A 12,541-nucleotide genomic window follows, 5' to 3' on the forward strand; every position below is an offset into this window, starting at 1 on the left:
CAGCAACTGATCGGCAGCCTGAAAGAATCAATCACAATTATGAGCTTGTTTCTAGGCAAGTGAGAAGGGTTAGCAAGAAGAAGCCTTCAGACCTGATAGTATGAGTTGCCAAAAATAGCTGGAGAAAGCAACTCCCAAGAGTTATCTTTTTACCTCCACACCTGTTTCTCTGCATTCTGTCTAACTCTCTGTATCTCTGTCTCTTTGTCTCACCCTCCCTCCTCTCTCTCTCTCTCTCTCTCTCTCTCTCTCTCTCTCTCTCTCTCTCTCTCTGTGTGTGTGTGTGTGTGTGTGTGTGTATGTATATGTGTAAGTGTATTCTGCACTCTATTACAGAGGTCACTTCTCTTCCTCCATGGGCTTGGGATGATACACCAGGAGCAAGCCTTTAGCCTTTGTGCTCACCTTGATAAAATGTTATTTATATCAAATGTGTATTGTAATCCCATTCTCAAGAGAAATCAGTAATCTCATAGATGCTCATAGTTTATAAATAGCCACAATCAAATGTGAAATGTACACACACACCTCTGTTTTAGCATCAAAAACACATTGCAAGCACTAGCCTTCTTTGGTTTTTAGCTTGGTTCTGATAAAAAAAAAAAAGGTGTATTTAGGAGTATATGCTAGTCTATGAGGAAGAGGAAACTCAGGAATACTGTGGCAGATGGATGAGTTTTCTACATGCCATACACCTTCCAGGGGAAGTTTCTGACAAAGGTATGATACCACATGATCAGGAGATCTTAATTAGTATGTAATATGAAGACCAGAACTGAGCTTCCATGTGGGGATTGAGAAAGAATAAAAAAATAAAACATGGAAATGGAGATAGCAAGCTATGATCAAGGACAGACAGTGAGAAGCCTCTGGTAATGGAAAGGCTAGAAGAATTAGATCAGAGACTGTATAGAACTAAATTTAATGTAGCCACCTTTACCGATACACACAGAACATGAACAAAATGTATCACAGAATGTAACCAGTGAGAGATTCTTTCCCTAAAATAGAAATGTAGGAAATTTCACACCCAGGGCAGGAGCCTTAGGTAGCCTATAAAGAGAACTGAATTAGTACCACCAATATCCTTGAGAAATGACAGGGTTTCCACAGTCAGTGAGCAGTTCTTGATCTCTTTGTAGGACATTTCTACAACAGTTCTGTCTTTAGGACAGCTATCAAGACAAGGCAGGGTTAACCAGCATGAAGGACCTTCTACTTCCATCTGTAGACTTTCCACCTGAAGCTCCATACCAGAAGAATAAACAGAATCCATACCTGAAAGGGCCATACAAGTGCGGAATTCTTCTTTTAGAATATCTAAAACTTTCTTAACACCATGTTCACCCTGAAAAGTAGAAGGGAGGGGACAGCGGTTTGAAAGCACATTTGGATCACTGGATGTTTACATACCACATGTACATTCTTAACAGTTTCAGGGAGGGATAGAATGTAGAAAATCAGAATAATGTAGAGATTAAAAGAAACAAGTGGGGAAAGGGTGAGTTGAGGGCTGCTAAAGTATGTCAAACACTTCAGAGGCCTGAAGGTGAGGTGACCTGAAACAATTTGACAAGAACTTGAGGAAATGTTTTCACTGGAATATAGGTTATGGAAAATCATGGGAATGAATCCTGAGCTTCGTATCCCATGTTAGCAATCTTACCTTGAATGTAAGTCCCCAAATGATTGGTCTCCCAATAAAAATGCACCTAGCTCCAAGGGCCAGTGCCTTAAACACATCATTGCCGGTTCGAACCCCACCATCCATGTACACTTCAATTTTCCCTTTGACAGCAGTCACCACTTCTCTCAGAGCATCAATCTGAAAGAGAAATATGTGCACAGCTTTGGATATTTCTATTTTGTTTCTCAAAAGGTCACTGGATGAATGTTCTCTCCAAGTAGAATAGGATCAGGAAATGCAAGCAAAGGCCAAGACCTTCACATATCTCTATCTCCAACTGTGGTTTCATCCAAGGAAACTCAGGGCCTTGCTCCCAAGGCCTGGAGACTCCTGAGGACCAGAAGCTCGTGCTCACTAGCCTCCAGTAGACTACTCCAATCCTATATGGACTAGGACAGCAAGCCTATCTGGAGCCTGGAATAAGGATCCTTGAAGAGATGGTTCTGAGCTGACTTTGGTTATTATCTGCACTTCTCTAAAGGAAACTGGGGAGAGGAATTGAAATAGAGCCCTCAGAGTCTGACTCTGGACGAGGAATCCATTGGAGTTCTTCCCCCAGACTGAGCAGAAAAATAATGATGATAATAACAACAACAACAATACTAATGTATAACAGAGAGAAAACCACTTTGTCCTTTGATGTGTGTTTGGAGGAAGCCATGGATATATTTTAAACTTACATGTAATAACTGCAAAAAACTTATGTCCAAACATGATTTGGAGTATCTATGACACTATGAAAAGGAAATAAGCGTATTTATAAAAACTCCTCTAGTCAAACTCAACAGTCTACACTGTTGGCATTAATTTAGAAATAGAATGGAAAGCCAAGCGCGGTGATGCGTACAAACTCAGCATTTAAGAAGGATAGATCAAAAGAGCCAGGAGCTCATCACCAGCCTGGGCTATATAAGACTGCATCAGCTACATCAGAGATGTACCTGATGAACCAAAAGTAGGGCGTGTGAGATGTTTCCAGAGTGTAAAGCACTTACTGCACCCATCCATACACACACACACACACACACACACACACATTGCACCCATCCATACACACACACAGACACATACACATATACACAGATGAACACACATACACATACAGAGACACATACACATATACACAGGTGAACAAACATACACACACACACACACACACACACACACATACACACACATACAGAGACTTATTGCATCCACCCATACACACACACACACACACACACACATACACATATACACAGATGAACACACACACACATACAGAGACACATACACATATACACAGATGAACACACATACACACACATACACACACACACACACACATACACTCACATAGAGAGACCTATTGCACCCAACCATACACACAAACACACACACACATACAGAGACATATTGCACCCAACCATACACACACATACACACATATACAGAGGCACATACATACACACACATACATGCACACACACACACACACACACACACACATACAGAGACATATTGCAGCCACTCATAAACACATACACACACATACAGAGACATATTGCAGCCACTCATAAACACACACACACACATACAGAGACACAGGTGACACATACACACACACACAAACATATGCACACACACACAACAAACAAACTAAATTACAAAGCAAGTCAATGAAATCATAGAAGTAGAAATAAATTCAGCTGAGTGCAGCGTGGTCCAGTTTTCAATAGGTCAGAGCAGGACATCTACTGCAGTTCTCTGAGAATGCTGTTCATCTATTGCAAGAGGAAGTACAGTGACAGCACTTGCAATGAAAACACACAGAATGGGCTTGCTCATCTCTTGTAAGGACTTTCTTTTGCAGATGCAGCTGTGAGGGGCCATCCTTGTTCAGGGTTAAGGATGAGCCCAAAGTGCTGATAAGGCTGAAATCAAAAGCTCCATTCTGGTCCTTAAGCTCATTTCCTTGTTGATTGGTTCCTCTCACTTGAGTCAGGGCTCAGAGATAGGAGTACTATGTCAAGGCTCTCTCCACCAAGGTTTTGGTTTTGTTGTATGAAAACATTTTACTCGTTGAAAGTAATTATATGAGGAGAAATGAGAAAAGCAGATTAAAACCCCATTATTATCAATAAGGCACTATTCACTCTGTTAGAGAGAAGATTTGTAAGCCTGATCCTGGGAGAGAAGGACCCCTTTCCAGCCCCATGTTTTCTCAATTTCTCCTACCTCAGGAAGAAGGAGGCATAACTGTACCTTTCAATCCAGCTTTCACTAAGAGACACAGCAGAGTGAGCCTCTCTCCAGACAGGCCTGTCTGTCTACCACCTGCTCTCCTTATCAAGGTCCTAGTGGAGGAGTGATGGGTACCAGAAATGACTCCATTACACAAGCCTTACACCATTCAAGGGTGAGGCTAAGAAATTTCTGATTCTCTCAGGATCTAACTTTTAAAGAATTATTCTAGGACACAGTTAAGATATTAAATTTAAGGATTGTCACTGATTTATTGTTTAAAATATTAAATAAATGATTAAATTAATAAGTGAATGATAAGTCAGATAAAGTGGTACATGACTCTAATTCCCACACTCAGCATACAGAGATGAAGGGCCCAAAGCTAGTATGGGCTACCTGGTGAGAGCTTGTTACAATCAGACAACAAACAAACAAACCAAACAAAAAGAAACAAAGTAAGGAATTACTGGAATCAAAGCAGATGTTTGACACCAAGGGGTTGATTATATAAAACTGCCCATTCGTGTCATGTCATTAAAAAGAAGAGAGACTTATATTGAAATAAAAGCATGTGTCTGATACATTGGATATCTGAAAAGAAGTAAATTATAAAACATTAATATGTGACCAATTTAAACCACAAAGGATGTATTCGTATTAACAAGCATCAAGAAATTAGCATCAATGATTGTGATAAAATTAGAGATTTTTTTTTTAGTTTCCTTTTGTTTGTGGATAGTTTTTCATAAGAAACTATCCAAAGGAACTCAAGAAGAAAGGCTTCAATTTTGTTTGTAAAATTGTGCCAAGCATTGCTGGAACAACCTTTGGAGAAACAATAGCATAGATATGTCTGTTAAGACAAACTAACAACTGGTTTTCACATAAAGACTCTTTACCCACTCTCATTCACTCATTTTCTTTCCAAAGCACCATGCAGAGCAGGCATGCATTTGTGAGCTACTGTAGGCTATTATTGACTTCAGGAAAAGATTCACAGGTGTACCATGGACTAGTGCATTGCAGTTCCACTTTGAAAAATGCTTCCATGCCTTCGGGAAGTACCACTCTTTCCTGCATGTGTCAGATAGGAAAACTTGAAGTTTCCAAAGTCTATGAAGATGCATTAGCTTCAATAGGATCACTTCTGGCAGAAGACAGAATCCTCAATGCCTTTCACACATCTGACTTGGTATATTGTGAATGGGTACTCATTAGTTAATGCCTCAAAACTCCGATATCCTTAACTGTAAAATAGCATTATATCTATTTTGCAGCAGTGTTACAAAGTTTAGATATGTTACATGTACAGTTTAGGAAAATAGACAAACACTAGACTCTTATCAATGATTGACCATCCTTAAGATCCATAGGCACCAGGCAGTGGTGGCATATGCCTTTAACCCCAGCACTTGGGAGGCAGAGTCAGACAGATATCTGAGTTCAAGGCCAGCCTGGACTACAGAGTGAGATCCAGGACAGCCAGGGTTACACAGTGAAACCCTGTCTCAAAAAACAAAAACAAGATTCATAGGCAATACAATGGTAAGGCGGAGGACAATGTGTACCAGATTTAGTAGGAGGCTTTGGCATAGAGCATTCGGACCCATCCCTCTTATATCATCCTACTTACAGAAGCAGGAACCTCATCAAGTTGCCTCCCACCATGGTTGGAAACAATGATGCCTTGGATGTTGTGCTTCACTGCTAATTCTGCATCCTCTTTTGTCAAAATCCCTTTGAGGATAATGGGCAACCGAGTCATACTCTGAAGCAAGGGGATATCATTCCAGCAGAAAGATATACTTGGCAAAGATGTGAGGGCCGGAAGTGTGGACTTTCTCTGTAGGGAATTAGAAGATGACTCTTAGTTCCAAATGAACGCTCACTTGATTCATTCAAAAGATGAGGATCATTGTCATTTATAAGCTATGAAAACCAAGCAATGCCACTCAACACTGATGTTATTTCCTCTCGCAAAAGCTGTATGAAGAATTTCTACTTTTGATGGCTCGTTCACTGACCATTAATCAATGACTTTGCATGATAATTATGCTAGTAACTGGATAGACACAATGACAGATGAGACAGAATCTATACTTTAAAAGGGTTTTGTATGTAGTATGTAAGACGAACAAGAAAAATAGTCAAAGAACGCAGTGACATTTTATGGTTGACCTATATCCATGGGCTAATAAAACCAAAGCAAAAAGGATCTTAAACCAGGTCTTGCCTATTATCTAGCTTTGGCTCACAGCACAAAGCATATTTCCTTAAATTCTAATGTTCAGGGTCACACAGGAATCATAGCTGCCCACTGACTGAAGAGACCATTGTTATCTTAGCCTTGATCTTTGCTCTCAAGGGCATGCCATCTCTTTCAATTTTCAGAATGTAATGAGGAAAGTGTTCATGGTAGCTCCTTAATTGAAAGGTTTCCAAAAGTTGTGTTGCAGTGCCCTAATGATTCTAGATCACTGTTGAGTTTTCAAGGCAGCAGACTAGGGCCCCAGCTGGCAATACTGGCTGGCTATACAATTGTGTTGTGAGTGTCCTCTATAGACAGTCAGTTTGTCTATGCATGCTATACAAAATTATCACTTTTTGAACACATTATAAAGCAGAAAGTATGAGGATAACACTTTAATTTACTCTCCAGTTTCTGCAAAACTCCTCCCTAAGGCTCCTCTGTCTCCCAACATTGGCCCTGATTTGAACATCTCTGATGATAGGCTGAGCATCTCCAGAGGTGTGAACATTTGGTCATAAGTTCTGATTGCCAGGAGGTCTTGGAATGGAAAAAAAAACCAAAAAACCAAAAAACAAAAAACAAAACAAAACAAAAAAACAGGTCAGCCTCTTTAATTGCTGTTTCCAGTGTCAGCCATAATAAGGCAGGTAGGAGAAAATATTTGCAAAAAGGAAGACAAGAAAGTGGGAGAAAGGGAGGGAAGGAGTGAGGGGTGGGTGAAGAGAGAATGGAAAGAGGGAGGACACTAATCATCTCTTCTTATCGTAAATGCTTCTTATAATAAATGCCCATTGAGTCTGTTATCTTTCTCACCTCTCCAGGGAATCGGAGGTCCTTCAGCATTATGTTTGCCTCCAAATTCAGCTGGTTTCTCTTGTTCTCTCTCCTATTGCCAAGTACAGGCACATCTACAGTGATCACCAAAGCTTTGAAACCCAATGCTTCTAGCCTCTGAACCATCTGCTTGTTGATGTCCCAGTCTGACTGCACGTAGAGTTGGAACCAATGGAAGCCTCCAGGGGCAGCAGCAATAATGTCTTCTATGGTATAGCTGGCATAACTGCTGATGACATAGCAGGTGTTGGCCTCCTGAGCAGCTGGAAAGCAAGGAGCATGACCTAGTTTAGAGGGCAGTGCTTGCATCTGACCAGGTTGCCCAGTGAGTAGAGAGAAAGCCTGAGTTCACTCTACTTCCCCATGAGAGATGGCATGGTTCAATGAGAGGAGAGGATTAGTGTTTGCATTCTCTTCTGTATAAGCTACTCTATAGGGGGAAGAAGTATGCCTAAGAATGTGAAGGTTGAGTTGCAACCCTCCCTTTTTGTATGGCTTTGAGGCTTAGTTTCTTTATTTGTTAAATGGGAAAGGTACTGATAAATGTCATGGCTACTGAATTCTTATTCCTTATTTCCTACTTTTATCATTTCAGTATCTCTCCCCAGGACCTTGATCTTACTGTGAAGCTGAATCCATGGCCAGAGAATATGTCCTAACCAAAAATTAATGCCAATGCCTCATGTCAGCAGTAAACAGCCTATTTCACTCCATTATAAGACAATACAGTAGTACAGTAAGTCACCATCTTCATATAGGACATTAATGTTTCCACTTAGCCATGCCTGTTTGTCTGTTTATCTCTAGAATCCTCAGACTCATTGCCTCATGTATCATGGAATCAAAGGGAAAAAAATCAGAAGACGTGAGAAATACACACATACATACTCTATATATCGGACACATATACACACACACACACACACACACCATATATCAGACAGACACACACATATACTACATACACCTGACATACAAACACACACACACACATCATACAAACACACTATATATACACACCATACACACTCACAAACACATACACCATACATGTACCATACACACACACACTCACACACACACACACAAGTACACACACCATACACATACTATACACACACACACATACAACCTGGAATAAAGAGGATGGACTCCAAAGAATATGTTTAGTGTTATCTCTTCTCATCCGTTAATGTAATTATTCATGTTTGTGGAGTTCACAGGGACAGACCGCCACAGGGGTCACAAAGACAGACCTCCATGAGGTTGACTAGGAAGAAGCTAAAACCACTAAAACCCTTTTTGTTACACAAGATGACACGATCAATCAAAGTGAAGAGAAGTGGACTAGTTAGAAAGGGGCAGCTACCAAGCCCTGTGTGAGGATTTGGGGAAAAAAGATTTCTCCTCATCCTAAATGTAGACTCAGAATCAGACCATCTCTAGTCCATAAAGTTTCAGAGGGGTTCCTTTCTCAGTGCTATTCTTAGTACCTCTCGTTGAGGTACCTCTTTTTCCTTGGTCTGATACAGAGGTGGGGTGAGCACCCCTCTTTCAAGGAACAACTTGAGGTCTCAACGTCTCCTATTTATCAATGGCTCCTCTGTATCTGGGATCATTATTATGGACAGTGAGTATTTCCATTCTACATCAGTGTCACTCAGCTGTGCCCTATGCAATCCTTTAGTCACCATTCTTGACCCCATAGGATTGATGCCCCTAAGACCTTTCTGTAAGAGGTCCTGATGTTCCCTGTCACTTATCTGGGTGAGACTTCTAGCTCATTTCTGGCCTTCTGGAAAGGCAGCCTTCAGGTGGGAGGATCCATACCTCTAGCTGTGCTCTTTTCTCCATCCGGCCAGGCAAGTGTGTGAAAGGCGGTGGGTGAGATGCAAATGGGGGCATTGATCTCCTGCCCTTGGATTGTGGTCCTGGTGTCTATCTTTGACACATCTCTCAGGAATCTGGGACGAAGGCGGATTCTGCACTAGACAGACAATAAGATGGATTATTTCTCCAGCATGGCTACACTTTCTGGAGCTGGGACCCTAATTCACAATGCAGATCTAAGAAGACTTGGATCTCTGAACCCTTCTTAAGATTAGTTTGCTGATTCTAAATAAACAGCATGGGCTTAGGAGGAAGCACCTTTCCATGAAGTCATTGCCCACATTAACCCAGTCCCTTTTGAACCAAAGCCCACCTTAGCTTCTGTCTTGCTCTGTTAGAGTACTCTTTCTGTGTCTTGACTCTCAGTGCTTAGATGCTTAACTTGGTCTTGATCATCAATGAGTAGCCAGGGAAAGAAAATTTCAAGCATTCCCAGAGAGAAAGACAGGGCAATTAAGAGTCCAAATCCTAGAACCCAACCCCTGACCCTCAGAGAACTAATTTATTTGATTTATATAATGCTTTAGGGAAGGTAGGGTAATTCACATATGACATCTAAAATATTATTTTTTCAACATGTAGAAACTTGGAAACAGCTGGTTTTGGCTGACATATGCTCCCTTATATGACCCTTAGCATTCCAGTCCACCTGTCATCCGAATCAATCTTCCATTATCCCTAAACATCCTTTGATTCCATTTTCTCCAAAGTTGAGTCATTTCTCCTCCTTTTGCATTTTTCTCCTCCAAGCCAGCACTTTTGGGAGCTGAAGCTATCTAGATCTGCCTGCATCTTTCTCTACCCGTCCCTTCCATTGGTTCTGTTCCATCTTTACAGCAATGAAGTTGCTGGGATGCAGAGAGCTGATAAGTTACTTGTCCTAGATCTAAGATAGATTCTCTCTATAAAATTTCTCCCCAGGTCTCTATCCCTCATCCCCACCCTATGATAAAACACAAAAACCTGTCATTTCCCTGTCTATATTGTGTTCACTAAACAGAGAACTGTTCCCATCTAAGGAGCTCTCAACAAATGCATCCTAGAGTAACAATGGAGAAGATAAAGAGCAGACCTTTTAAATGCTGCCATGTTGTCATTGTAGGTGATGCCATCATCAGCTTCTCCTTCAAGAAAATCCCAGGAGGTCTTGGACAGCTGCTTTTGTGCATGTGCCTTAAAGTCTGCCAAACACACCAAAGACATTGTTGGACCTTCAAAACATAAAAACAAAACAAACCCAGTGAGAACACTTTGGACATAAAGGGGTGGAGCAGAGTGTGAACCTGCTTAGATGCCACATCTGTATGTTGGTGTTCTTTAACTCAGTGCACTCCTGTTAGCCCCCAAACCAGAAGACTCCCTTGCTCTCACAGCCACTTGCCATACTTGATTATTTGGTCTTCTAAATGTCTACCATGGTTTCTTCCTACCTTCTATACACATTGCTTTAAATCATAAAGGGTGTACCACCCTTTAAGGGATTATAACTGCAGTGTTTCTTGCCTCTTCATCTCTTTCCAGGTGGTGTGGATCTTCATAAAATATGTCTCATTGCATATCTAGTGTCTCTATATGCTCATATCACCTCACTTGCCCCTTTCCCAGACCTGCTTCCTAACGGCCTACTTAGTGTCATGTCTCAGTGGCCTTACAGTCACTGTGGTATGGCATATGTAACACTGTGAAAAATCAGATCTGCTCTGATTTCAATGTGAGTTCCCAGGATCTCTGAGATGTCATCAATGATCTAGTACATGGGACTTCTAACACAAGTACACAAAAGGACTGAAGAGAGCTTAGTTTAAGTTGCACCAGTAATTTCTCCAATAGGAACAAGCCCAGTGAGATCAACAGCGGCAAAGATAGTGTAGACACTGGGGTTGGTAACAGCATTCACAGATCATACGCAACAAGATTCTGGAGGTAAAGAATGGGAAATGCAAACTTTAAATACCTAGCCAAATCCGGTGCAGGAAATAAAAGTGTAAAAAATTACCATAAGCCTAAAAGTAGAAACTAAAAGACTTTTAAGTTATTGGCTGAGGGAAAGATACATGTACCAAAAACTCACTCTTCAATCAAAAATGGCAAATGACAAAAAAAAATACAGATGAAAATGTGGGGTGCAGAATATTTTAGCTTGGGTAGAGATGAGGATGAACTGGTTTGAGAGCAATTGGAACTAGGCAAAAGTCCAGGGAAGCCCAACAGAGAAACAACACACATTGCTACCTAAAGTGCTAAATAAAAGTCCTGTTGAAAAAAAAAAAAAACAGAGTTTCCTGGTATATGAGCATTTTACATGGAGGTTATGAAGAGGCATTTGACTATATCTATAGAGATTTCCACAGGGAACCTTCTTAGTTGGTGGGCAGGCACTACCCAAAGCTGAGCTATGCTGACAAAGTTCAGCATCCATACTTGCTTTAACCCAGTCCTACCTACCTTACTCACTGATGCATTAATAAACCCTAAGCCAACAAATCACTTATTTTATATCCAAATATCTTGCAATTGCTCACTCATAATTCTGTGTGCATAGAAAGTTAGTATAGCAGTTTGGAGAGTATTATTGCTTGGAAGTCCTTGCTTTCAAGGTTGGGACTTGGCTTATAGCTAGAAACTTACACAGCAGCAGGGCCTGATAAGAGTGATTTAGTTTAAGTCAATTGTTTTGTTTTGTTTATCAACAATGCCATTTATGCTAAACATCTGTTTTTCTTTTAGGAGCTTAGGACTTTGGTACAGAGAGTGATCATATGCCAGCCTCCAATATAAGTTGGTAGTCATAGTCTCTAGCATGTCTCATCTTGCCACTGGTGGATTCAGTGTATCTCTTAGAAGCTTATACCTGATTTTCCCCCCAGACCTTTCCCTATCCTAACTTTTCTTTGCATTTTGACTGTGAAATAGCCTATATTCTCAATAATATGTTGAATTATTATTATTATTATTATTATTATTATTATTATTATTATATTCTGTGAATTTTCCTACTGAACACAATGATTCCACAGCTGTACCCCTTGCTTTAGGACAATACAATACTGAATTAGTATGCAGATGTGTTGATTTCTTTGATTTAGCATTCCTCTGTGTGCCACGTCTATGCTTTTGGGGAAGGGGTAAAATTCCATCAGATTTCAGTTACTGTCTGCCTACACATTAAATGCCTATGGCAATGCTCTTGTGAATGTATCTAGCATAGAAACTGCACAGAACTGGAGTCTAATCCACATGAAGCAGGTCAGCATTACTTGTCCATAGTATTGTGATAGTGGAATTTAAAAGCTCTTTGACAATGAAGCATTAAATCTCAGCATCTCTAAATGTAACCGAGGCTATTGATGTTTACTGTCCCTTCTCATCTTTCCATTAGTAGTTGTCAACTTCTCTGTGAAATAGACTGGGACATTACAACTAATGGGCCATTATTATCTTTCTTTTAGAAGGAAGGAGACTCAAAAAAGAAGAAACTTGTGAATTATTAGATAATAAATTAGTGCAGGCAATGACTTCAGAACTATATCTCCTGTTAGCCTCCAAAGATAGATGCTTTCTTCCAATTCAACAGTAAAGAGCAAAGTTATGACAGCAATATTTTAAAATGTAAATGTTATGTAAATTATGCATATATATATATATATATA

The 12,541-nt window shown here is 40.3% G+C and overlaps 1 protein-coding gene across 1 annotated transcript in view; it reads right to left on the bottom strand.

Moving 5' to 3' along the window:
* The window catches only part of LOC116093253 (hydroxyacid oxidase 2-like), a 20,541-nt gene that overhangs the window by 7,252 nt on the left and 748 nt on the right, over nt 1–12,541 (bottom strand). Inside the window, exons 2-8 of the mRNA XM_031374638.1 lie at nt 9,964–10,072; nt 8,832–8,983; nt 6,981–7,264; nt 5,550–5,759; nt 1,667–1,825; nt 1,279–1,348; nt 5–18 (exon numbers count right to left, since the gene is read on the bottom strand). Of these exons, the coding sequence (XP_031230498.1) occupies nt 5–18; nt 1,279–1,348; nt 1,667–1,825; nt 5,550–5,759; nt 6,981–7,264; nt 8,832–8,983; nt 9,964–9,980 (906 nt within the window). The 5' untranslated portion in view covers nt 9,981–10,072. The remainder of the gene's footprint in view (nt 1–4; nt 19–1,278; nt 1,349–1,666; nt 1,826–5,549; nt 5,760–6,980; nt 7,265–8,831; nt 8,984–9,963; nt 10,073–12,541) is intronic.

The sequence above is a fragment of the Mastomys coucha genome, unplaced genomic scaffold (genome assembly GCF_008632895.1).
Source record: "Mastomys coucha isolate ucsf_1 unplaced genomic scaffold, UCSF_Mcou_1 pScaffold16, whole genome shotgun sequence".
Lineage (NCBI taxonomy): Eukaryota > Metazoa > Chordata > Mammalia > Rodentia > Muridae > Mastomys > Mastomys coucha.